The sequence below is a fragment of the Misgurnus anguillicaudatus genome, chromosome 20 (genome assembly GCF_027580225.2).
Source record: "Misgurnus anguillicaudatus chromosome 20, ASM2758022v2, whole genome shotgun sequence".
NCBI classification, from domain to species: Eukaryota; Metazoa; Chordata; class Actinopteri; order Cypriniformes; family Cobitidae; genus Misgurnus; species Misgurnus anguillicaudatus.
The window spans coordinates 27925946-27952356 of record NC_073356.2 but is presented as its reverse complement, the minus strand read 5'-3'; the positions used below and the strand labels follow the sequence as shown (position 1 = coordinate 27952356).

Below are 26411 nucleotides of genomic sequence, written 5' to 3'. Positions count from 1 at the left end.
GGAATAAAAGTATAAATCAGTAAAAATAAGAATAAAAACGAGAAATAAAAATAATTAAAATAGTGCATATAAAATATAGTGCAATCCGTTCGGACGCAGCATAGTGCTCATTCAGTAAATGCATAGCTAAACAGATGTGTTTTGTGTCTGAATTTGAATGTGATTACTGTTGGAGCACATCTGATCTCTTCTGGAAGCTGGTTCCAGCTGCGACTGGCATAAAAGCTAAAAGCTGACTCTCCTTGCTTTGAGTGAACCCTTGGTATTTCTAGCTGATGTGATCCTAATGATCTGAGTGATCTGTTGGGTTTATATTCAATGAGCATATCAGCAATATATTGAGGTCCTAGTCCATTGAGTAATTTAATACTTTAAAATCAATCCAAAATGTAACTGGTAGTCAGTGTAGAGACCTGAGGACTGGTGTGATACGTTCATATTTTCTGGTTCTGCTCAGAATCCTGGCAGCAGTGTTCTGAATGAGCTGGAGCTGTCTTATGGTCTTTTGGAAAGGCCAGTGAGGAGGCCATTACAATAATCCACCCTGCTGGTGATGAAAGCATGCACAAGTTTCTCTAAGTCTTGTCTGGAAACAAAGTATCTTATTCGCGATATTTTTTGAGATGATAATATGCTGATTTAGTTATTGCTTTGACATTACTACTGAAACTAAGGTCAGACTCCAGAATCACACCAAGATTCCTGACTTGATTTTTAGTTGTTTGACCCCTAGCATCAAGGTATGCATTCACCTTGAGAACTTCATCTTTGTTTCCAAACGCAATGACTTCAGTTTTCTCTGTTTAACTGAAGAAAGTTTTGGCACATCCAACTGTTAATGTGTAAACCTAATGTGTAAAAAAAAGTGCGTGTAAACCTTAATGCGTTTTTAGACCCTCTGACTTTCATACTGGACACTTCATCTGTTTTCTGCTGGGAGCAGTTTAAAGGGCCAATATTCTGTTGCTGAAAGCACATTTTTTGTGTATTTGGTGTAATGCAATGTGTTTGCGTGGTTTATAGGTCAAAAAATACATTATTTACCACATACCCTACATTATTGTAGCTCCTCTATGCCCCACCTTTCTATAACGCCTCAATTTGTACAAAGCTCTAGTTCTGAGAAACCGCAGTGTGATCTGATTGGCCAGCTATCCCGTGCGTTGTGATTTGTTGAATACCTCAAGTGCATAAAAGGTAATGTGATTAAACGAGCTGTACTGTTTTGGAACATTGTTGTAAATAAAATGTAATCATTGATTTCTTGTTTCCTCTATTGGAAGGCCAAACAAAGTCATTTGCCTTTCGCCAGGAAATACACAGCGTCTCCACAACATGGCGGCAGCAACAGTACTACAGTGCGAATGAAAGTTACACCCCCTTTTTGGCGTATACATTAGGGTGGTGTTATGCAAATGTTGTTATTAGTATGACAGGCAACTGTGGGGGTGTGTTTAAATGAGGCTTCACTTTTAAAAAGATCTCTTTAGGTCTGAAACTTTAATATTTGCAACTTTACAGATCTTCTTTATGCACGCACAGACATCTTTTAACACTCTAAAGACAAAGGAAAACCTAAAATTGGGTCATACAACAGATTTATGGAGATCTCACTGTGGAGACGCATGAACATTACTAGATTACTAGACGAATGCTCTTGTTATGTATCATTTAAAGTTATACTTACATTGTGTTGTAAAAATGAAACCATTAAGATCATGAGAACACTTAATACAACCTTTATTGTTTAATCTGCTTTATACAACAGTTCTTTCTGGTTCTCGAATCTGATTGGCTAAGAACTTTACGATATTGTACTGATAACGGCACTGTAACCTCTTCACCTTTCGTATTATTCCGCCACCTAGTGAATGGAGGTCCTAAGCAGGCTCATCTCTGAATGGAAAAACACAGACGCGCTGTGTGAATCACTCTCCGTGTGTGTGTCTCATTAGTTTACTAGCTCATAAATCAGTCTGTGAATCCCCAATCAGAAGTATTTTTCCGTCAAAGATCAGCGCTCTTGGATGTTACGTTACAGTTAATGGGAGAAATGTCTTGTCACATCATGTGGATTATTAACACTTGGAACGAGGAATATAAACACTCGTTTTTTCTGGAGCTATATTTCTTATCAGAACGCGAAAACACCGTGGAACTGCAGGTAAGCCCCGCAGCTTTTAAATGTGGACATTGATCATTTACTTTATCGTGACGTGACTATTAAAACATGTTATGAGATATCGCCACTGGTATATTTATAAGCAGCATGCAAAAACATCTCTCTGACACAAAAAACCGTTTTGTATAGTACTGACAAGAACAAAGTTTAATAAAAATAATCGAGTGCTCGTATCGCGTTAAGAATAAATGAGAAAGCAATAGTAACGTTACACAAGTATAGTTTTATTCACTTTTACCTCGCGCCAAAACAATAACAACACAAAAGACACTAAATATGAATAAAAAAACAAGTACAAGTTTGATCATGACACCAAATACTGCTGATTTGATCTCATTTTGACGATCATAAACAAACAAGGCCAACAGGAGAGCCAGGGTATCCCTTTCAGAAATGTAGCCCAGAGAGGGCGGTGGTCAGCGGGGCGAGTGAACACTGATGTCCGCTCATGCTTTGGTTCTCATTTGTACCGAATCTCACTAAGCAAACGTTCAAACAGGCGCTATCTTTACTAATCGACTGCAGATTTAAATATAATACAGATACATTCTCGACTGAACTAATCTTAAAACTACACTTTGTGACCAAGAAACGGTAATATAAAGAAACGGCTTTTCCGTCCATTGAGTTGTTATGAGCTTCAAATCAGCCGAAAGTTTTACCTGTCATTCTGGCCGCCCTCAAATCCGTGGCGGAAGAAGTAGTTCTCAAACAAAGAGGCTTTTAAAATAACTCCGTTGTTGTTTTCTAGTTTTCGTTTTTCAAACGTGTGCCGTCGAACTGTTGTATAAAAGCAATATCGCTCTCGGAGTCGTGTGATATGTAAGGGATAATATAGAGGCAGCCGGTAGTTATTGGGAAATAAGCCCCGACAGTGTGATCAGGACCCGACGCGAAGCGGAGGGTCTTGTATCACACTGAAGGGGCTTATTTCCCAATAACTACCGGCTGCCTCTACATTATCCCGCTTATTACACGGCTACTTGCCACTTAAGAAGAAAACTGGACATGAATATGAATTTGAAACATTTTATTGGCATATTTGTTTTAAATTAACATTTTTATCCTTCCGCGAAACTTTGCACAGATGCATAAAATGATCGTAATACCTTATTAAGATCCTCTCCTTCATACTTGTCTGTCTCCATTTTTTCTCTTTTAGCCAGTCTTTGAGAAGTTTTAATGCCCATTCTGTATTTTTTTTTGGTGTTTGCTTCGTAGCTGTTGTCAAGTTCAGTCTCAGTAAGCTCTCTGTGTCTTGTCGTTGTTCGTTCTTCTATCCACTCTTTAAATGTTTTTTCCGTACATGTTAAAATTAATGTCAAAATGTTCCAGTGTTTGTCACAAGATGGCGCCAAACAGTAATCTTTATTAATCTTTATATGGCGCGGAGCGATTTTACTCGTACAAATAGTCCGGCTATGCGTTATTACTTTGGAGCGGTTATTATTTGAAAAGAACGAACCTGCAAATGTCTCAACTGACCAATCAGAATCAAGCATTCCAGAGAGCCGTGTAATAAAGCTCTATATCATCACGGCTGTGATTGCCTCCGGCACTCGGCCTGCGGCCTCGTGCCTCTGGCCTAATCACAGCCGTGATGATATAGAGCTATATCACACTCCTACTCGAGCGATATTGCTTAAATAATATATAAGAGTGTAAACATTAATATAAGTAATTTATATAATTCTATCTTATGATGACATGCACATTTTCTGGTTTAATTCATAAGACTCATTGCTTTGGTGTGTTTTTATTGTACACCTTAAAAAGTAATTATTTCAGATTTAAATTTGTAATATTTACAACTTCTCTTACATTTAATTTATATATATATATATATATATATATATATAATATATATATATATATTTTTTTTTTTTTTTTTGGCAGAAAACGCCTGGCCCTGGTTATCTCATCATACAGCAACCGGTGGAGCTGAATCTTTATTGACAGAGCAACAAGCACTGAACAGAGAGGGTTATAAAAGTAAAAATGTAATTTAAAAAATACATTAAATATAAAAAATAAAAACGTAATTTAAAAGTAAAAATAAAAGATTTATTTTAAAGATCATCTTGGGTGGTTCAATGGAATTCGGAAAATGAGCAGATGAATTAGTGCAGAATCATAAACAATTCTTTTAGTTTCCTTTTTTATTATCTATATTTATTAATCTAAAGCTTTGTTTATTTTCAGGTTTAAATTAGATTTTAAATCAGTCTTATAAAAACTGTATATACCATTGGCAGAACATCAGGTTTACCTCCCACTAAAACCTCAGCTGGTCGGTCGGTCTCATCGAAGTAACGTCCATGAATAGTCAATGATGTGCCACCTAGCAAGCTGCCTTCAGACGGAGAAACTCCTGTCACCTCTGAAAGACAGGCACATTTATTTATTTAATAAACAACAAGCCAAGATTTAGTTACAGTTGGTATCCATTAACAAGAAAAAGATTTTTTCAGACCTGCATATGTTTGAAACATGGCAAGCTTGTTCAGTGCTGAAACACTGAAAAGTTCGAAATCTGGAAGACTCCTGAAAAATAAATTGGGTTTTTTGTGATTTTCAAAGACCATAATGAGATGCAGATACTTTAAATGTGTAAATTTGATGAAAAATAACATCAAACTTCTCTGACCTCCCATATTCACCATCCAGAATGTAACTGAAGTTGTGATGACCTGAAAATCATGACAAACAACATTTTATATTCTATAAACAGAAATAAAAATAGATTTTCATTAAATATTCAGTTGGGATAATAAAATTCCTCACCAACATAAGTTCCTGTCATTCTGCAACTCATGGATCCATAAGTATAATCGTCCAATTTTAAGCCATACCTGGAAAACAAAAGGTGATTTATACAGTTTACATTGACATTTAGCATTTTCATTTATACATTACTTCACAGATGCTTACTTTTCATCAGAATTAGGTTTCAGTAGATCACAAGGCATGCCACCCATGTATGCCCTGATTAAAGAAAACAAATTCAAAACATTATTCAGATAAACCCAATATATTGTAGAATGTATTGTTATTCATCTGTGTATTTGCTTTCACCAGACCTCACAAATCTTGCATTCACCCCATTTGAACTTTTGGTTGTACTGCTTCCATAAACATCAGTCATAATCATCCCGTGGATTGTCACCACAGTACCTATTTGTTGACAGTAAAGTTGTAAAATCACTTAATTTTTAAGAACAACAATCCATACAAAAGTAATTTCTAAAAGAATCTAAAACAAGAATCTTACCTGGAAGACCTGTAAGTGGGCTAAGACTTTGAATGGTGGGTGTAAAACTTGATGTACTGGTGAACTGTAAAATTACACCATGTGTTTGTATGTTGTAAGATATTTAAAAAGATGTATTTTGTATAGTAAACAGTTTACTGTAGTCTTTCTCACTTACAACAAATCTGGAATCGTCATGCAAGCAGTTTTTACATAAGTGATTTGAAGGAACACCATACACACTGACCACCACCCCATATGAACCTTCTGGCAGAGCTCTGAAGAAGACAATGAAATTACTTGTTTAAGAACAAAGTTGAATTTATACAGTTGAAATTCCTTCTTCAAATTCAAATGTGCATACAGTATCTTTGGCATTTCTATCTTGGTAAACATGCTCCACAATAAAATTTAATTAGTCAATATGAATCAATCAATATTCAAACATATTTATAATAAATGCAATTATTATATATTTTATTATTATATTGTTTAAAATAATAACGTTGTTATCATTGTTAACATTAACAACAAAATAGTATATCGACAAACACCACCATGGTACTTGGCTCAACACCTGTTTCTGTAATATTCAGCCATACAATTTTCAGATGTAAACTTTAATTTGAAGTTGACCTATACTTTTAAAATGTTGCCACTTAATTAGAACATTTTTATTTATATTAACACAAAAAATGCCTAGTAACTAAATGAACCTTTTGCATGCACGTATGGAAGGAAGGTACTTTTTTAAATTAATTAATTAATTAAATGATCAAATAAAATCGCAAAATATGTCTCAAATTTGAAAATTAAATGCTAAAATAAAAATTAAAACATTAATTTAAATTATTTCATTTTCAATGTGATGAAGCATCATATGCCAAATAGAAAAATAAAATGCAGTTGATGATTTGAAATTTCATTTTCAATACAATCTCGAGGTAGCATGCAGCCTCACTGATTAAAAATTCAAATTCACAAAAATTGTTGTGATTGTTTTTGTTTGTTGAACTTTTTATAAAATAAAACATTACAGTGCTTATAGGAACTTATTCACAGTGCCCACATATTTTATTCATTTCTTCATATGAAAGTTTTAATCTTAACATGAGCCTGTGCTTTTAAAAACGAAACATTGAAAACATTTTGAACTAGTTAATTCTTACCTTGTATAGCACACAATCTGTTTGGAGTCACTGGAGTCTTTTTCGATATCACAAGGAATCGATCTCGTCAGAGAAACCAGAGTCACACTGTTCCCATTTGGGTCTGATGCATTTAGACTGTTTGGAGCAAATCCTAAAGAAATATAACCAAAGATAGCATGAATTTTATAAATGTTTAACTTATTATAATGGAATTCTTAAGATTACTTTTATTACTTTTAAAGGGACATTCCACTTTTTTGAAAATATGCTAATTTTCCAGCTCTCCTAGAGTTAAACATTTGATTCTTTCCATTTTGAAATGCATTCAGCTGATCTTCGAGTCTGGCGGTATTTTTCCTATTTAAAAGTTGACTCTTCTGTAGTTACATTGTGTACAAAGACCGTCAAAAAATTAAAAGCTGTGATTTTCTAGGCAGATATGGCTAGGAACTATACTCTCATGGCTGCAGCAGGCGTAGTGATATTACGCACTGCCCGAAAATAGTCCCCTTGGTTACTTTCAATAGCAGTGGACTATTTTCGGGAAGTGCATAATATCACTATCCCTGCTGCCGCCATGTTACGCCAGCAAAGTCCTTGATTTTACGCCAGAATGAGAGTATACTTCCGAGCCACATATCTGCCTAGAAAATCACAGCTTTTAATTTTCTGTCGCCCTTAGTACACAATGTAACTAGAAGAGTCAAATTTTAAAAAGGAAAAATATTGAAACTCTTTGATTAGACCATTAGCATCACACTAAAAAATAACCAGATTCAATGGATTATGCTAACCTATGCTAAAAGTGCTAGCGCCAGACCCAGATATCAACTGAATGGGTTCCAAAATGGTAAGAATCAAATGTTGAACTTTAGGGGAGCTGGAAAATGAGCATATTTTCAAAAAAGTGGAATGTCCCTTTAAGTTGTTTAATACCTTCCCCCTTTATGGTCACTCTTGTTCCTCCATTGATGCCGCCACTGTTAGGTGATATTTGATGGATCTCCTGCGCACCTGTATGACACAAGGTTAGTTACAAAAAGCTTTAAAACTGCATGTATTTAATATTTCATTTGTAGAATTAAAATTTTGTTGTGAACGGATACACACGGCCAAAATGCTATCGTATGAGAAAGCACATATAGCCTACCTGCTGAACTCCACAGTAATATACAAATGGTAAGCGGCAGACGCAGGGGCCAGCGCTGGTGACCCATGTTCTTCAACATACTCACAGCACGCGCACCTCAAAGTAATGCCACCTGCAGATATCACTTTTGGACCGACAACAGAAAGATACTGTATGTATAATACTTTTTATAACAGGTTGGCCTGATTTCTTTACGTTTACAAAATAAGTTACTTTATTATTAATATTTTACTGATAGACTGTCAAGACTATTTGCATTACATAGCTTGGTTAAGTAATTGTATTATTTAAATATATTATAAATTGTAACAAACTAAACAACTTTTGTATTAAACATTATTAAAAGAGATTAGCCTATTACAAAAAAGAAATAAATTATGCTGGTGAGAGCACTCTTTGAAAATTAATAAAGTTTACATTAATCATCATGGATGCTTACCTACCTGTGAAGATCTCTGGAGAAAACCACACACTAACAATCCAACAATCCTAATAGAGCTCCATCCTTATATAGTACCTGCCCATGGGTTGAAACAGATGCATCTCTGTCAACTCCCTAGATCAGTAGACAGTAGAGTACTAATTAAGGAATTAGTCATTTTAAAGTCTAAATCACAAAATCCTTTTGAAATCACCCCTATACCTTGCCTTTAAATCAGCCATTTGCAAAGGTGTCTTACACAATAAAGGACATTATCAAGTCCACTTATTCAGTTTACTTCTTTTTTACATTTCAGGTGGTACAGGTATACCGGGCTTTAAGGAAACGTGATCCAGAGTGGTAAAGTTACCTAAATGTTTTTAGATTTCTTTATACATGGGTTGTTACAAAGCCTGATGGTAAATGATCATGACACCCAGTGGCGTCATACCCATTGAAGCATGAGTTGTCCCCTCATATTTAGAACCAAATGGATATTTAACTAATCTTTCCAAAGACAAAAATAAAATTGCCAGTGTCCCACAGTCATTTTGGTTGAAGAATGCATGCTTTTTACTTAAATTTGCCATACTGAAAAATCCAGCTAAGACCAGCAAAAGCTGGTGAGCTGGTTTTAGCTGGTCTCACAGCTTGGTTTTAGCTGGTTTTGCTGGTGTAGCAAGCTGGTCTAGCTGTGTTTTGGTCACTTTTTAAGCTGGTGTTGCTGGACTTAGATGGTCAGCCTGGAAGACCAGCTGACCCACCAGCATGACCAGCTTTGTCAGGCTGGGATGACCAGCGTAAACCAGCTAGTGCCACCTTAAACCAGCTACCAGCTTATGCTGGTCTTAACAGGATTTTTCAGTAGGGATTGTCCATTGTCAGTTGTTCATTGAGCAAGGAGTTAATATTAGACTGGTAGAGAAAAGAATGGTTTCAGAATAATGCTTACCTTTGTAATGTGTAAAGATATTACATCTAAGGGCATTTGAAGCTTTTAATTGGCAATGGTTTTAATATTTACTTTCACTTTCTGTTAATGTAAAGAAGCAGCTATAGAAAATAATAATAATAAAAAATGGGCTAGACTGGGCTGGGCTGGGTGGGGTCTGACATATATCAATGGTCAGGTAGCACACATTACGGAGAATAGTATGAGACATCCTGCAAGGCAAGGTTGAAAATTATATAACATCATTGTTTGTGAAAATATAATGGCCACTAATGCCACTTATTGATCTATTATGAAGACCTGGATTGTGCATGACTTCATACACCATTGAAGCCAATGTGCTATTGGAATGTGTGAACATTGTTGAATTCCAGTTTTTTTCCACAGCTGCTAAAGCTCTTATAACTAGATTTTAAAAACTTTTAAATACATTCACAAAACCTCTTACTCCTCTGGCAAAATTAAACAATTGCAACAAACACATATAATAATTTGTACTTGTTTATGTTAAACAAATTTTGCAAATGCCGTAAAAAATTACTTATTAAAAGTTAATAGTTAAAAGAATACATTACTGAGTGTCTGTAAATTCATCTTTTGAATACTGTAAAAATACAGTAATCCATCTGCAAAAGACCAGAAGTAAATGCAAAGCACATTATACTAAATTTAATAATATTGTGCACTGCCAAATCAAAGTCAATGAGAGATTTTTCTGACTCAGCATGGGTTTGTCGGTTTGTCAAGAAGATTACAGGCAACAAAGAAAAACCTTGACAATGCTATCTCCGCTGGTCAATTAAATATTACCACTAAGGTCTTATTCTTCCTTGTCCTTGTATTGTTTCTCCTGGTCCACCACTTCTTACACAAAGGCCTTTCACATTTGTTAACCCTGAGTTTTTCAAACCCTTTTAAATTCTAGTAATTTAAACTTTAGAATTCATAAACATTATGTTTATTCATGAAGATATTATCTTGATTGACAAAATGTTTAAGTAACATTTTATTGATCACATAGCTATTTTTTTTTTTTGATAATACAAAAACCTATGAAAAAATCCCCTTGACTTTTTGCTAAAGGGAAACCCATGTGAAGCTAACTTCCAATTTGGCCTGCTAAAATATGCAATAGCGCCTCACTGCAGAAACGGAAATCCAGGAGCCGAGGTTGGATCCAGATCCAGGGTGACGGAATGGGATCCAGATCCAGGGGTGAAGCTGGATTTCTTCCCACGGCATTTTGATTGGTTGGCAGTCTTACCACAAGATAACTAAATTAAGTTTTTTTTTTGATGACAGAAAAAAACGTTATTACTACAATAAAAGTAGTGCCTACAAGGTAAAAGGTAAGGTTTTTGTTATCATGTTTACCAGATGCAGTTTAATACCTATAAATAAATACAGTAAAAATTAATAATCAATAACATATATGACATTCTATTTAGAAATTATTCAACTTAATAATTTGAATAATTATTTGAACTTGTTTTAACACGTCTTTGCCTACAGCCATTAGGAAACTATAATAAAAAATTGGAAAGTAAAAGGATAAAGCTGCATCTCTGTCAGCTCCATAGTTCAATAGACAGTAGGGCACTAATAAGCTTTACAAGACTAAATTATCAGTGTCCAACAGTTGTGTGTGTGCTTTCTGGGTGAAGAAATATTTGGCTAGACAATCTAATGTCCACAGGCACCTTTCTTTGATTCCTGTCTTTTGTTGGAAGAATACTTTATTGACTCGTTTACTGCTTTAAATACATGTATATTTGATTTAATATTAGACTGGTACACTGTAAAAAAAATTGCCTCCCTAACTCAAAATTTTCTAGTGACTGGTAACATTGACCTTTTTCACTTGGGCCAATAAATTTTCTGTGAATTGAATTTTATCAATTGTGGCAACGATCTTTAAACATTAGCTTAATGGGAAATAACAGGTTGAGCCAATTGAAAATAAGAAACCATGTTTTTTGCCCAATTAACTTTTAAAAATTGTGGTAGCATTCTTTTTTTAATTTACCCAATCTGAAAATGTATATTGGTAAAATTATATTGGGCTGAAATGTTTATTTCCCGTTGTCCTAATAGAAAAACAAACACTCAACATTTTGTAACATTTTATTCATTTTTTATTTATTTGTAATACCTTAAAATTGTAAAAATACAGAAATGGTCTGCATACAATTGCACAGTAGACATAGGAAAATAATTATTTTTAATAAAAAGTTTAGAAAATATATTTTACAAATGAAAGAAAATGGTTTCAGAATAATTTTACCTTTGTAATGGTGCTTAACCTATAAAAGCATTGAAAAGGCTCTGATTTCAGAATGGTTTAAATATTTACAGTACTTTCAATTTCTGTTTATGTTAAGGAGCAGCTATACAAAAGTATAACAAATCGGGCTGGTCTGGGTGGGGTGGGGCTGGTCATATGTCACTATTGATGCAACACCCATTTCTAAAAATGGCATGGAAACATCCTGCAATGCGAAGTTAATAATTATGCAACACCATTGTTTGTATAACCCCAAATCAGAAAAAGTTTGGACATTGTAGAAATTGTGAGTAAAAAAAGTAATGGAATAATTTACAAATCTCATAAACTTATATTTTATTTACAGTAGAATATAGATAACATATCAAATGTTGAAAGTGAGATATTTTGAAATGTCATGCCAAATATTGGCTCATTTTGGATTTCATGAGAGCTACACATTCCAAAAAGTTGGGACAGGTGCAATAAGAGGCCAGAAAATTTTAATGTACATACAGTATAAGGAACATCCTTTTTTACTCAAAATTTCTACAGTGTGCCAACTTTTTCTGATTTGGGGATGTGAAAACAATTGTGCCTCTAATGCCATATTGGTCTCGTACACACTGCAAACTTTCGGGAGTGACAACCGCATTAAAATGCGGGAGTGAATCCCCTAAATGTTCGTTTCATGTCTGTACGGAACAAGACTCAGTCCCGAAAATGTGATCATTGACATAGAAATAGCCATAGCAATGTTCTGCCGTCTCGCGTGCTATCACTCACAGCTTTGACCAAAATAATAACAGCATTGTGTTTTGCAATAAACCTCCGTCTTGGCGTTGTGTATTTTACGCTTTTGTGAGGCTGTTTCACAGTGAGTCTTGCAGTGTTGCCAGGTCCTCGTCTTTTTTGTACGTAAATACCGTTTTGGCACTTAACCGTTTATGGCCTTTGGTTAATGAAGCAATCGAGTTTTTGGTGTTAATGAAGTGTGAGGGTGCCGGTCCCAATATTTTGATCTTTGAGGTAAAGCATTTAGATATATTTCGGCTTATTATTGATTTTTCTTGTTCGCCGTTTTTTAGTGCAAGATCTGGCAACACTAGTCAGCAAACGCTTGTGCCTCTGTCATTTTCTGATCCACGCATACGGAAGACTTTTTCCCCTTCTAGGAATTTATTTCTTCAGAAGAGAGACCTGTCATGTTTTTGATGCACGTTGTGTAGAATGCGATTGTGAGTCCCGTAAATTACTGAACTGTGTGTGTACAGAACAGGATTAAGCATTAAAAGGTGAAGTGACAACCGAATTAATAGTGTGTACGGGACCATTAATCTATAGACCTTTTGCGAGTCGACGTCACAGTTACGTCACGCGCACATGTGGTGGCAGAAAAACAGTGGAAATGAATGAGACACGAGTGAAATGAACAATATAACTCACTAGAAAATGTTTTGTTGTGCTGTTAAGTGTCAGAATAGGAATGCCAAAATAGATGACCTTCATTTTTATAATATACCGTCGTCGAAGACACCATTTGAAGATAAACGTAGGTGTTTATGGTTGCAATAAAAGCCCTCAACCGGACAGACTGGAGTGATGAAATCATCTGAAAATCTTTTAATCATTTGAACAGAAAATAATTAGAGAAGATATCCGGAGTTCTGTTGAAGTCTGATCCCTCTATGTGTTTCTTATAGCGTTTTCATCACGTTACGTTTATAATTTATTTAGAAAGATTAAAGATTTGAATTAGTTCATAATATCAATAATATTACCATTTATTAAAGTTTTCGTTTTTGTTTTTTTTTCGTTTTCTATTACTACTTTTTACCTTATATCTTAGCCTATTCTTCCTGTTTGTTGTAAATTATGATGTTTACTAATAAATATATAAACATAGCACACACACACACACACGATGTAAAGTGTTAATAATATATAAACAGGCCTATACAAATTAATTTGTATGTAAACATAATAGTTTTAGATCAAACACGTAGGCTATAAATATAAGGAAGAAATTGAAAACAGGAAATGATGAAATTTTTAAATGATATTTTACAGAATACATGATAGTATTGCTCTTATAAGTACTTCAGCGATTCCTACTGTAAAAATAATTGATTTACCAATAAAGAACAATACATATACATTACATACATCAGGGCCGGGTCTACGGGGGGGCTGGGGGGGGCATGGCCCCCCCAGATTTTCCTTCTGCCCCCCCAAAAAAATATCCAGCCAACCATAAAATAACGGAATCTCTTTAAACATAAAACGTCTTCTGTTAACAAACACTAGTGTTTACAGCTCCCGCCCACTATCGTCTGAATAGGTTATTCAAGCAACAGAGGTCTCTTCAGCAGTATTTAAGTCACAGGAAAAGTACTACTGTTCTCTATGACGGTAACTAAAAAAAAAACGCATCTTTAAAATATATATCAGAAACGATGCAATTTAGTATTACATAAACGTAATAACACAACACCTATTAAAATGAAACTTTTTTTGTATTAAAACATGCCCTAAATAGCCCCATATCCTTTCTTAGACTCACCTCATTATTTATACATTCAAATACAACAGCCAATGGCAAGTCTCCAGCAGCATTTAGTGTGTTTGTTTTAGACGTAGTTCTTTTTATTAAAGGTGCCATTTGTAATAATTGAGGTAAAAGATTTTAGAAAATTAGCTACACGCATCAAAAGAATGAGAAGAAATAAGGGCAAAGATGTCATTCAAAAAATGACAAGGTATAGTGCTGCAGAAATATTAATCTGAATTAGCATGCTAAATTACTAGCTACAGCCCGACTGGTGTTGTAATACCAATTTCGACCATGGGAGGCGGTATGCGGGCCACGCACATAACCGCCAGCCAAACTGCAATAAATGAATAAGTCGCGTGTGTGGGAGTACAGCCCTCTACTACTACCGCTGCGTCCGAAGCTGACTTGTTGACTTAAGAAGCATGAAGGCAGCTCAGAGAAATGCAATTCGGACAGCCATGGATTCGGACATGCCTTCCTGCCTTGCAATAGGGTTTTCGGACGTATTTCAGTTCAGGGAAGAGAGCGGAAGAATGGCTAAAGCAAGAGACATTTACCACTACCACAACCATTTGCTGCAGGGAACAATGCGCCCGGAATCACAAATAAAATATGATAAATAAAGGAACCGAACCAGAGTAAATACTAGCACTGCTTTTCATCGCTGGAGACAACTAATGGACATGAAAGAAATGAGGTTCGACTCCGAAATGACAACATTTCTTTTCGATTGGTAAGTAAGATGCTGTTAGTATTTCGCTAGAAGTTAACTTATAGGCATTGCGATAACCTATGCTCAGCTTGTACATGAACTACGGCTTTGTGCAGTAAATGTGGCTCCATCTGAAAGCAACTGATGGCAATTCACTTTTAATCAAGAAACCTGCTTCACTGAAGCGCAATGACTATCACATGCAAATTATCGTGCATCCTTAGCTGTTAGCGTTTAATAGTTAGCTCTACCCACGGATCCGATCCGGTTTTCACCCGTTATCTACCAAGCTGATGCTAAAATGTAACATTAGCTAAGAAGCTTGAAATGTCTTCGATGATAATGAACACCTAATTGACGCACAAAACGTAGCGGAAAACATTGCAATTTTAATGAGACCGAATGTTTTTTTTTGTGACTAATGATAACTTAGTTGCTTATGTAAATCAAACTTGATATATGCTGCTAAATTTGCAGCTGCTAAATTAAAATAGACCAACTCACTTTCTGGAGGTATACTGCCCCCGTCTGTTTGGAGTGTGGAGTATGAATTGATTTTTTTTTTGGCGGATATTTTAAATGGTCCCTTTAAAATTAGAATATGCAGTTGGGTGATGGCATACTATATAGTAGATATAAATGATATAAGATGGTTATACAGTAAATATACAGTATTGTAACAGCTGAGCATCGCGTGCAGTTTTAAAATCAAATTTTAGCGTTTTTTTCATCATCAGCTCATTCAGCTCGCGTTTGAGAAAAAACTTCACACACAAAAATCTACAGACTTTTAAGTTCAGATGGTAAGGTAAAACGTTGTATTTTATAATGTTGCATTGTATTATAATATCTAATTTGCTGTGTTATGAACAAAGCAGTGTGATTTATCTTTGGTTTCGTCGCAGCTCACACTTACAGTATTTTAAGGCTTGTGATTTTGTTTGGTGCTGCTGTTACAGGATAACCTTTGACGAATTTGTCATGCATGTCAAATTGCTCTCATGATGTTTCAATATAGATTATTTAAAGCATTGTTTTTTTGTTGTGATATTTGAGGTTGCTGCAGCATGTATGATAGGGTCAGGAATTAATGAATATATAGCTTATCACATTGAAAATGCTTTATTTTAAATGAAGAAAATGTTTGAGAAGTGGAAATAAAGTGCCTAACAAGTGTTTATTTAGAATAAAGGCATATGTTGGGTAGGTATAAGAATGGCTTTAATTTATCTATAAGTGAAATAATAAATTAAATGCAGTGTACACATTTTTAAAATATAGCTATATGTACAGCTTTGCATTCATATTGCCTGCTTGCCTGATTTCATTAACTGTAACTTCATGTGTAAAACTACATTAAGTGTAATCATTATGTAAGGAATAATTGACGACGGGCCATTGAATTATAAGAAAATAATGCACACCAAGGTGGTAATGCGGCACGACGCGAAGCGGAGTGCCGTTACACCGCAGGTGTGCATTATTTTCAAATAATTCAAAGGACCGGAGTCAATTATTCCGCTTATACCACGGTTACCACAAACATTGCTCTGGTGCCTATTTTTAAGACATTTGAAAAATTAGGTGTGCGGTTTACAGAAAAATAATCAACACCCATAGAACATTTCTCAGCCAATCAGAATGCAGCATTCGACAGACCCGTGGTATAAAACATTATAAATCATTATAAATCTAATCGCATCTACTTTTAAAATTTGAACGTGCAAAAGAACATATAAATGGCCCTTTATTTTAAGACATAGCCTATGCAAAATAATATTGGATTGAAACATCCATAATTTTATCCAAAATTAAACCAATTCTGGTTGCTACATTTCAATTAAAATGTCTGCTTATCTTACAAATATTACATCCACTTCATCTGAATTAAATAAGCAACGTCACAAGGACATGCAGCAAGCGTCTGACTCCACCCCCGCCTGAAACCGGCAGATCTTAGCGGTCGATCTAGGATAGGTCAACTCGAACATATACCTATTATCTCTGACATTGCAGGTGTCTGAGTATAAAAATTGAACTTAACCGCCCTCTAGTGATGGCCCATAATAACATCACTGTATTGTAAAAAATGAGAGTGCACAATCATGCTACATATTGATTTTTATTTGAGAAACATCATATAAATGTAATAACAGTTAAGCAATATAGCTATTTAAACAATAAGTTTAAATATATTTTGTCAAAGTAATAAATGTTTTTGTTCTAGTACTCATCACAGAATGCTTTCAGACTAAATAGGGATAGCTTAAAAATCATGATTATTATAATTATGTGAAAACAACAAGAATAAATAATTATTAATTATCTTAAAGCATGAAAGAACATTGTAGTTTCTACATTGTTTAGTTTGGTTCCTAGGTTTCTCTGAACAGGAGGAGTATAGCAGTTAACAGCACGAGCAGACACACAGATGGTGATGAGATTGATGGACTGGAGTCAAAGATGCTTGGAAATTCCCAATCTGTGGTGACAACCACAGGTGCAGGAGTTGTAACCTCTCTGACAGTAAAGGATCTCGACTCAGCATTCCATTCATTCAGAGTAAATGCCAACTTCAGGTTAACACCTGTAAAAAAACAGCGAGAGAGAGGAAAATGAAATGACCAGTTATGCCTATCCAGAAAACTCACTATTTCTACAACCTTAAGGATAGTAATGTAACACTAACACCTTTTGGAGAACTACAACAATCATTCCTACAGTTTACCTAAACCATGTATTATCTAAATCTTTCTAATTTAAGTGATTCAAATCAAAAGACATACAAACTAAATGTGACTTTTATATAGATAAAATGACTTACCAGAAGTTAATATGCTGAGGTCTGTGTAATTTGCATAGCAGCCACTGAACAGGATGGTGGTGTTTCCGGAAAGTCCTTCTGCTGGATTCCCATAAGCATCTTTGAGCACAGCTGAGATTGATAGACTCGTCACTCCAACAGACACACAGTTACCCTGAAAACAGACAAAACACATGCCAAAAAAAGTTGTAGAATGAATCAATATAAAATGCAGTCTGCTTTTATTTACTTAGTATTTGTTTGTAAAGACAGCACTATTGCTCTGTCTTATGACGTTGTGGATGCCAACGATTGCTAAGGTAGGATTTATCAGTACCACAGTTTTTAAGGTGGGGCTTAGCCAAAGTCACAAGGAGTTAATTCTGTCTCACCGCTGCATCCACAGCCATGATGCTGGGCTGCACGCTGAGGGGTCCAGGGTACAACGCAGCCACCGGTTGGACCACAATTATCAGTGAAGACACTGTGCTGACCGACTCCACCTGTGGGTCTTCACGAGTCACCTCCTGAGTGGCCACCTTACAGACAATTACAGGTAAAATAAGTAAAACAGCGTGGTGTGTTTTATTATTACTAGATTGTAACAATTTATGACAGCATAATAGAGTGCATTAGATGACATTACTTTGCATCAGTTACTTTTGTTAGGCATTATGGTTACAAAGAATAGTCAAGCTACCTTAAAAAATATGGTAGTGACACTACACACTGCTAATTAAAAGTTAATATTGTTTTATTGTTTATTGAATTTAATGAGGTGTATCTTGAGACAAATCAATGGCATTGGCATATTTTCAGTTAAGACAGCTTAAACATGTGTTAGTCTTACTTGACTCCAGGATGGGTCACTAGAAGGGGGTGGTGGTGTGATCATGTCCACAGAAGACACATTGAAGCCGATGGATTGACTCAGATCGCCTGATACAGCAGCACGGCCCAGTTCATCAGCAGCGTTCCTCAGAATCACAAACTGCTGCTCATCTTCAACTACAGATGTTAATAATGGTGTTTTAGACATTGTAAAGCTATCTTACAGTTAAATTGATGCATAATTGACATTGTTTGGCCTTACCAGTGGTGGTGGTGGTGGTACTGTTGTTGATGCTGGTGGTGTTGTCGATGTTGTTTGTGTTGTTGGTGCTGATGATGGTCTGGATTGGTGGCTGACTGATCTGAATCTCAACCGTCAGTCCAGTCGCACGCCGTCTTCGTGCACTGCTGCCCTCGCGGATGACCTTGGTGATTCGAATCATATTCGGTGGTACTCTGAGGAATGCAGCCAGATTTCTGACCAGATTAGGTCCATAGAACTCTGCCTCAGTCATGGCCGGGAGGTTGAAGGCCACGAAAAGAACAGCAGAAGTACGTATTTGGGCCGGTTGTGAGCCACGAAGAAGTATGTACAACATATTGTAGTCTGGGTCAAAGAAGTTGGAGCCATGATCAGAGTCAAAACTTGGAAGATATTGACCTAAAGAGAGCAAAGAGAAAATCAAAGAGGTTTCTTTTAAGCAGTCATGACCTCTACTAACTAGATTTAAGATTTGACATAATAAAACTCAAATTTTCTTAATCCTAAAACATGTTCCAAAAAATCCCTTCCAAGCCTGTTGGAGAGCTATAGTAATCTCCATTACAGTACCTGGATATGTCGGCTCAAGCGGTGTGTAATCGGTGTGAGCTGCATTCCACTGAGCGTTAGTTGGAGCAACAAAATTGTCGTTTACATACACGTCTAACCGCTGAGAGCTTGAATAATATATAGCCACCCTAACAGCCTGTAGAGAAAAGACGTTTAGTGTTGGGTGCAATGGTCATAAATCCATTAAACAAGCCTATGGAAATGAATAGCAAAAATATAGATTGTCTACAAGTGAGATGCCATATACATTTGTTGTCATAAACATTTACTATTTTGTGCAACCTTACTCACACAAAGCATAAATACAAAATGATAGAACACAATATAAAGGAAAGTTGTCCTCTAGATGTTGTGTGTTTATTGTAGTGTCCATCTAACAGACAAACCTCTGTAGTTTTAGCATTGAGCATCATAAGTCTCAGCTTCTGTGGTGTTGTGCTGGTGAAATAGATATCAAAGGATTTATTGGTGGCCACAATGCTATGAAACAGAGAGACTCTCTTCCTGCAGGCATAACCTGTACACCAGCTGTGGTCTTGTGGGCCTGAGATGAGAGAAATAAGATATCCACCGTTTAAAATTAATGAATACAGCAACATTCACAATGACAACTAGATTATTTGACAAGATTTGTATCTTGACAATTGTAATTTAGGATGTTAAATAAAGAAGAACATTTTGAAGATGGTTCTACCATTTAGTAAATCTACATATTTGTCCCCCAGGATGGCCACAGGTGAAAGACGTCTTGTCTCTGTGTCTGCGTCCAGACTTTCAATAACCAGCATCTGATAGTTGAGTCCAAAACACTTGTAGCTCTGCCAGGTGTTCATGTATGTACAAGAGTCTCTGATCACACCTGTACAGATAATACAACAGGGATAAAATTTTGCTTATGGTTCTTATGGCTCTCTTACATCAATGTAAATAATGCTGAACTTTAAGGTTTACCTTTATTAGGAGCTATTTGATTGACAGGTATGCGGCTGCCGTTGAGAGCAGTGAGCATGACTTTAGGGATGCGGTAATCACCCAATCCATGCCGCGGGTCTCCGTTCCACTCGTACTCTGAATACGGCACCACTGCTCCTACTGCACCCAAGAAACTTCCATCCAGATCCTTCAACAGAGTCTTCTTCTTAGCATCACAGTCCATGTCCACACAGTCTGATGGGTTCACTTTACTACGATAAGAGCAAAGCAAGATGTAACAAGGTAAGAAGTATAATTATATTAGTCACCTGTACTTTATATTGATTTTTTTGGAATGCCTGCAATAACTGGAGGATGTTAAAGCAATAATTAATGAACAATAAGCTTTAAGTTTACCTGAGATCAGGGTTATGAATGAATGCTAGAGATTCTTCAGTGCTGTCTATCTTAGAGATCCTCTCAACACTGATTGGATGTTGTAGGTCCTCATTTCTTGGGTTGGTCATAAACATGTAATTTCTTTCAGTGGAGCAAACATTCCTGAACCCAACAAAGATTGTATCTACAGGAACAAGTAAAAGTACAGTGTGTCAATGTTAGCAGTTTATAGCTTATTTCATAGGTGATATTGGAGATTGAACACATTTTAAGAAGATGTGTCTCACCAGAGACCGTCAGTAGACCACCTATAGCATTATAGCTCATGAGTCCGGCGTGAGGTTTCTGTGGTGCTTGGTTGTGGTCAGATTCAAACGTCGGCCAGCAAACTCCAGACCTGCCACCTGTTGTACACAGAAAGCACATCAGTTATACAATACAATTAAATCAATCAATAAAATCTATTTAGAAAATACAACTACTGCATTTTAATTTCTACTCATTTTAGATTTTTCAAAATGAATGCATGTTGAAGAGATCTAATTCATGGCCATGTCTGTGAAACTGTACCTTTAGGGGGTCGTGGAGCCCTGTGGCTTTCACTGAGTGCAACGTAGGTCTCAGTTGTTGCCAGTTTGTCCAAACAGTTAAAATCAGGGCTGCTGCCCACAATCAGGGCATCCTGAAGAAAGATATTCAAGGAGGTGTGTTGGCTAAACATGTTCCTGATTACACTTATAACTAAGTTTGTCGTAATAACGGAATATTTAAACAAATTGATTCAATGATACATACTTTTGATATAAGAAAGCCGTTTAATTCAGTTTTAGTTTATACTTTATTTAAGCCAAAAGCAAAAAATTTTGACTGAATTATTCAGTGGATCCTCACCTGTACGCTGATGGTTTTGTTGGTGTATGCGTGGCTGACGGAGGGAGGACTGTAGATTATTGGCATGATACCCATTCCATTATCAATCAGGATCACATTAGAGATGTAGACATTCATAGATACCTGGAGGTCAGAATAGGACAACGTTTATCTTTATATTGCATCAGTTACAAGAGCAATGTACTGCATTTGTACAATTTGTAATTCAACAACTATGCCTTCTACAATACTTCATAGTTAGTGTTAATGAGTTGTAGAGTACTAAAGATGCTTATTATACCTGAACATAAATGCCAAAATCAAAACTCTTCCAGACGGTGAACCCCTGGATTTGAGAGCATCCAGCAAGTCCATCTTTATTCATGTAGACTCCATACAGACCACCGTGTGCTTCATTCTCACTCCACTGGGCAACTGATCGTATAAATCCTTTAGACACATTGTAGAAATAAAGTAGCAATTAATAAATATACATTACACAAGTATCTTAAACACTATCTTATTAAGGCATCCATACATTTCATCTTTGGAAAAAATACACTACAGTCTTACAGTATATACCTGGGCAAGGTTCTCCATCAATTCTGAATCCCACTCGTTCATAACCAGCTACAATATTCCCTTCAAGAATCACATTGGTTGCTTCATTAACCTAAAACATGAAAGATTTATAATTACTAATGTAGTTAACTACAGTGTTTTCTGTAAGAGCTGTTGTACAGAATGTTTCTCTCTTTTGTCACTAACAGCAAGTGTGCCATGATATTGCTTTTTTTTTGGGGGGGGGGGGGCTTGGGTCAATACTATAGGGTTATGGCTGGTTAGGTTTTATGTTCTTTATGTTAAGGTTTTAATTGTTAATCTGATAAATGTACAATGGAATGTCATGTACAGTAAATACAATGATACATGATTATACATTTTTGTGTGTACCATGGTCAACATTTTTTAAACTTTTACCTCAATAGCTGCATTCCATTCAGTGTTAAACGTCTCCGCTGCACCATTGTAGGATCCTGGCCACAGTGTCATAGTAACCAAGTTTCCCCTGACAGCACTGTTATCACCCCATACTCTGATTCCTTAAAAAAAGAAAATGACAAAAGAGAGAATCAGTAAAATATTTCATCATAATTTAGCATTAACAGTCATTAAGACCAAACACCTTCTCCAACAGTGTGATGGATCACGTTGTCATCAATATTCAGTCCATCTGTTTCAAACACCCCAATAGCAGGAGCAAAGCCATCATGGAAAGAACATCCCTTGATGTAGGACTCATCTGCCACCTACAGTATAAAACAGTTGTAATAATGAGGTTTTAGAATATTAATTCAATGCATACTGTAACAATGCATTTGGTGTACATATAAACATCAATCAGTTGTAAGAATCAAGCTTTCTTCTCACATTTCCAAGGTTTAGAAATGCCAGAGAGTAACGTGGATCTGATGGGTCGTTCCATCCCTCCTGTCCTGTGTGGTAGAACTCAACGTTTCTGATCTGAGCTTTTCCTGTAACACAAAATATCACAGGTGAGCTTAAGTTTTACTTATGATGTACAAATATGAATTTGTTACCATTTTTGCAAGTGTCTAAATTAACTAATTCATTTGTCACTCATTTTCAGATGACCTTCTAGATATGATTTTGGGTTCTTAGGCCTAAGCATTATGTTATATGTTTTATACCTCTGTAAGTATTTCCTCTTGTTAAGGTGCCCACCAGTACTCTTGCTCCATAAGACTGTGTGTTCATGGCTGGATACTCCTGTCCAATGATCTTGATGTTTCTAGTCAACAAACCCACATCCCCTGCAAGCTGATAGCTTCTAGAAGATTCTGGCACAATGTATCTTTGTCCTGTATGAGCACAGACATATATACAATACATTTTAAATAATGCAAAATTATTAATAATGTACACATACTTATGTGGGTGGGACAAGATTTCAGCTACAGCCTTGACTTCCATGCTGCTGCTTCCCCAAATCTTTTCTAATTAACTCATTCCACTTTTCTCATTTGGTGTAACGGTTACACAAAAAAAGGAATCATATTAAATGATACTGTATTGCATTTTTTTGTGTGTTGGAATGTGTTGTGTGTGTATTGTGGATAAACAAAAAAAAGAGCTGAAAAGTACTAACCGATGTGTGTGTATGATACAGGCCGGTCCAGGATCAGTGTGCGGCCATCATCTGAGACTGCAGAAATGGTGCGGATTTCTGTCTGCCACGGGTCATAACTGGTGGTGGACAGCAGAATCTGATCTCCAACCTGAAGGTAAAAAATTTAAAACATAAAAAGTGGATAACATGTTTAAAGTGAAGCCAATGTAGGAGCACATTGATATACAGTATGTAATGGATCCTATCAATAATAATATGATGCCTATCAATTGTTCATAACAATGACACGTTTTATTTAATTTCTATATCTTTTTATAATTGTTTATAATTAAATCACACTATATTAACACATTCAATTGATATCCCTAGTTAAAGGACTGACCTTCCAGTCAACAGTTTCCTCCAGAGAGAGAGTGTTGTTTCCAGCTTGGACTGTGTTGGCCAGTTTAGTGTGATACACATCGTGTGGCATGCCATATAGATCAAGAGATCCAAACACACCTGGAAAACAGCAGTGTTTCTAAAATATGATCATTTATATTATTGCAACTGCTTACGTTTTTTTTAACCAGCCCTTACCCAGCACTTTAGACCCTTGGTTTATTCCAGGCAACTGCCAATCTGGTGTGAAATGGTTTCCTTTCAGTATGATCTGTAGTTCACCTCTGAAGGGTTGATCAGCCCGCCCAGCAATCAGATGTCCACCCTGGATTCAATTGAAAAGTAATATTAGTTCATTTTCCAAAAAACCTCAAAAATCAACCTCAATCCTATTGAGTTCTTTGGGATTAGGTTAAATTCCGAGCTCGGAGACCTCTCCTTGAAAACGTGTGTATTTCATCTGCATGTTTATCTTAATGTTTGTAATATTTCTGTAAACTAATTTAGTCCTATAAAAAATTCTGATTTCAGCTGTAATAAATGGTAAAATGCAATTTGGTCTACTGTAGATTTTTACCTGAATAGAGATGTATGTGGCATTCAAAACAACGTTATTATATTGTGAGTCACTGATGTTTGCCGTTCCATTATTTGTGTCTGGAATCTCCAGAGTTCCAAATATTGTCAGCTTGTTCAGGGAAGGAATTTGAATATCTACAATGACACATGTCCCTTTAAAACAAAGTGTTACATTTTTCATTAGTGTCGACTTTACACTTAGTTGTAGTGGCACAAGTTTTTATGCAAACCCAAAGGCACCTTAGTTCCTTCTTAATTTCTAGGATAGCAGTTTTTTGAGTAAATAAGTACTGGGGTTAACATTAGTTAGTTATTAGCAGCTCTCTGGAATTCTTAATTCTGATTGGCCAGTGGAGACATTCCAATGTTTGTATAATTATAATAACACACAATATATGAAATTATATATACATTAAACCAAACCACATGTCTGTCTTTGCATTGAGGTACTGATCACACTTTTGGTATTTATTCTGCAATATCTCTTACTTAAAATCTATAAAGATTCTTATGTTTTGTTTAAAAAAATTCCATCTCAAACCTGTATTTTGAAGTTGCTGTTTTTTATACCAAGTTGTTTTAGTATGGACTTCAGGTCTAATTCATCAAGAGTGTAAACTCACATCCTTGTGGTACTTGCTCTTTTAAAAAACACAGACTTTAAAATTGACATTTATTGAACAACTAAGTATAATTTATTTACACACTGTAGTAAAATTTTCTTTAAGTAACTGTAACCACAAAGTTTCATATTCTTAAAACCCAAAGAAAATATGTGGACTTATGACAGCTATGTTTCCTGACAACAAAATGCTCATAATATTACTGTTATTTGGTCACAAAATGTAATTTTAAGAGTTGTTCAGGCGTGAATGTATGTGCTTAAAGTTTAAATATGCGGTCGGTTAATAAAGATAGCGTCTATTTAAAAATGTGCTCGGACACTTTCGGACGTAGATGAGCTCCATATGAGCTCCAGAAAATCACAGACACTTAAGCGCTCACACCCCGCCCAGCGCAGCCTCGCCTCGGCAAGCGCATCAGAAATCGACTGCTGGCTCTGATATCTCTGTAGCGTTTAAACGTGATTGAATTCATTTTAATTTCTCATACTTAACAATGAAAGGGTTATGTTTTAAATCATATTTTAGGATTGCACTTAATTGATATCGCTGTTGAGTGATGTTTCATATCTTTTACATTTGTTATAACCGGACTGCATGCGAATTTGAACTTCAGAGCTAAGGAGCGGGTGGAGAAATAGTCCCAATATCATAACAATCTTAAATAAAACTTCTAAATATACCCGTGTGTGTACCCGTGTGCGCGCGCACGTGCGCGCGACCCGCTCGCGCACGCGTGTGTATGTACAGTATGTGCGTGAGTTTTTAATTTAAAATGTCTTAACTTAACTCGGAAGGATCTGAATCACAGGTCATTTCATCTGAGATCATTCCGCATGTAACAGCCGGAATCACTCACTGTTTCCCACAACGACACGAGTCATCAGCCGTTTCCTCAAGGTCACGTCAGGTAAGTGTTTGTAAATAAATGTTAATTTTAGACTATATTAATTGGCAAAGACGCAAATACTCCACGTTTTTGTAAACATATTAGTTATATAAAGGTGTGTTATGTTATGTGTCCGAGTTAAAGTGGAGCTATTTTAGTTAAGATAATACCGGACAGGGTTTAGGACTCGGTCTTAATTATAATTGGGACATTTTTACAAACAAACCTTATAAAATACAATACTGGCGGGCATTTTGAGACAAAACAATAGCACTCATATGTTAAGAGATGTCAGTATTTTAGTCAGTGATAAGTCCTGTCCGAGTGTTTAATTCAATTACGTGTGATGTCTGAGGGAAATTTGGCAATTTTAGGGTATAAAATCTTTCACCGTCAAGCTTTATTATATTAAACATGTTATTTATGTATGTGTGTGTGTTTATATTCCTTTTTTTATTAAACCAGAGCGGTGATGGTGTGGAGAGGCAGAGCAGAGGGCTGAAGA

General features: G+C 35.9%; 2 protein-coding genes across 2 annotated transcripts in view; both read right to left on the bottom strand.

Annotated features, from left to right (window-relative positions):
* The window catches only part of LOC129454959 (fibrocystin-L), a 125364-nt gene extending 117505 nt beyond the window's left edge, over nucleotides 1-7859 (bottom strand). The window contains exons 1-11 of the mRNA XM_073858725.1: nucleotides 7734-7859; nucleotides 7520-7597; nucleotides 6602-6734; nucleotides 5611-5710; nucleotides 5454-5517; nucleotides 5263-5356; nucleotides 5114-5167; nucleotides 4967-5034; nucleotides 4830-4872; nucleotides 4656-4726; nucleotides 4452-4562 (exon numbers count right to left, since the gene is read on the bottom strand). Coding sequence (XP_073714826.1) covers nucleotides 4452-4562; nucleotides 4656-4726; nucleotides 4830-4872; nucleotides 4967-5034; nucleotides 5114-5167; nucleotides 5263-5356; nucleotides 5454-5517; nucleotides 5611-5710; nucleotides 6602-6734; nucleotides 7520-7597; nucleotides 7734-7812 — 895 coding nt within the window. The 5' untranslated portion in view covers nucleotides 7813-7859. The remainder of the gene's footprint in view (nucleotides 1-4451; nucleotides 4563-4655; nucleotides 4727-4829; nucleotides 4873-4966; nucleotides 5035-5113; nucleotides 5168-5262; nucleotides 5357-5453; nucleotides 5518-5610; nucleotides 5711-6601; nucleotides 6735-7519; nucleotides 7598-7733) is intronic.
* An 8926-nt stretch (nucleotides 7860-16785) lies between these two features.
* LOC129454958 (fibrocystin-L) overlaps nucleotides 16786-26411 on the bottom strand; it is a 67894-nt gene continuing 58268 nt past the window's right edge. The window contains exons 54-76 of the mRNA XM_073858431.1: nucleotides 24393-24547; nucleotides 24014-24140; nucleotides 23817-23935; nucleotides 23453-23582; nucleotides 22995-23165; nucleotides 22714-22817; nucleotides 22469-22592; nucleotides 22264-22385; nucleotides 21865-21955; nucleotides 21584-21732; nucleotides 21304-21426; nucleotides 20983-21094; nucleotides 20700-20816; nucleotides 20431-20596; nucleotides 20053-20285; nucleotides 19796-19960; nucleotides 19488-19645; nucleotides 19102-19237; nucleotides 18532-18930; nucleotides 18289-18446; nucleotides 17831-17977; nucleotides 17460-17613; nucleotides 16786-17222 (exon numbers count right to left, since the gene is read on the bottom strand). Of these exons, the coding sequence (XP_073714532.1) occupies nucleotides 17011-17222; nucleotides 17460-17613; nucleotides 17831-17977; nucleotides 18289-18446; nucleotides 18532-18930; nucleotides 19102-19237; nucleotides 19488-19645; nucleotides 19796-19960; nucleotides 20053-20285; nucleotides 20431-20596; nucleotides 20700-20816; nucleotides 20983-21094; nucleotides 21304-21426; nucleotides 21584-21732; nucleotides 21865-21955; nucleotides 22264-22385; nucleotides 22469-22592; nucleotides 22714-22817; nucleotides 22995-23165; nucleotides 23453-23582; nucleotides 23817-23935; nucleotides 24014-24140; nucleotides 24393-24547 (3572 nt within the window). The 3' untranslated portion in view covers nucleotides 16786-17010. The remainder of the gene's footprint in view (nucleotides 17223-17459; nucleotides 17614-17830; nucleotides 17978-18288; nucleotides 18447-18531; nucleotides 18931-19101; nucleotides 19238-19487; nucleotides 19646-19795; nucleotides 19961-20052; nucleotides 20286-20430; nucleotides 20597-20699; nucleotides 20817-20982; nucleotides 21095-21303; nucleotides 21427-21583; nucleotides 21733-21864; nucleotides 21956-22263; nucleotides 22386-22468; nucleotides 22593-22713; nucleotides 22818-22994; nucleotides 23166-23452; nucleotides 23583-23816; nucleotides 23936-24013; nucleotides 24141-24392; nucleotides 24548-26411) is intronic.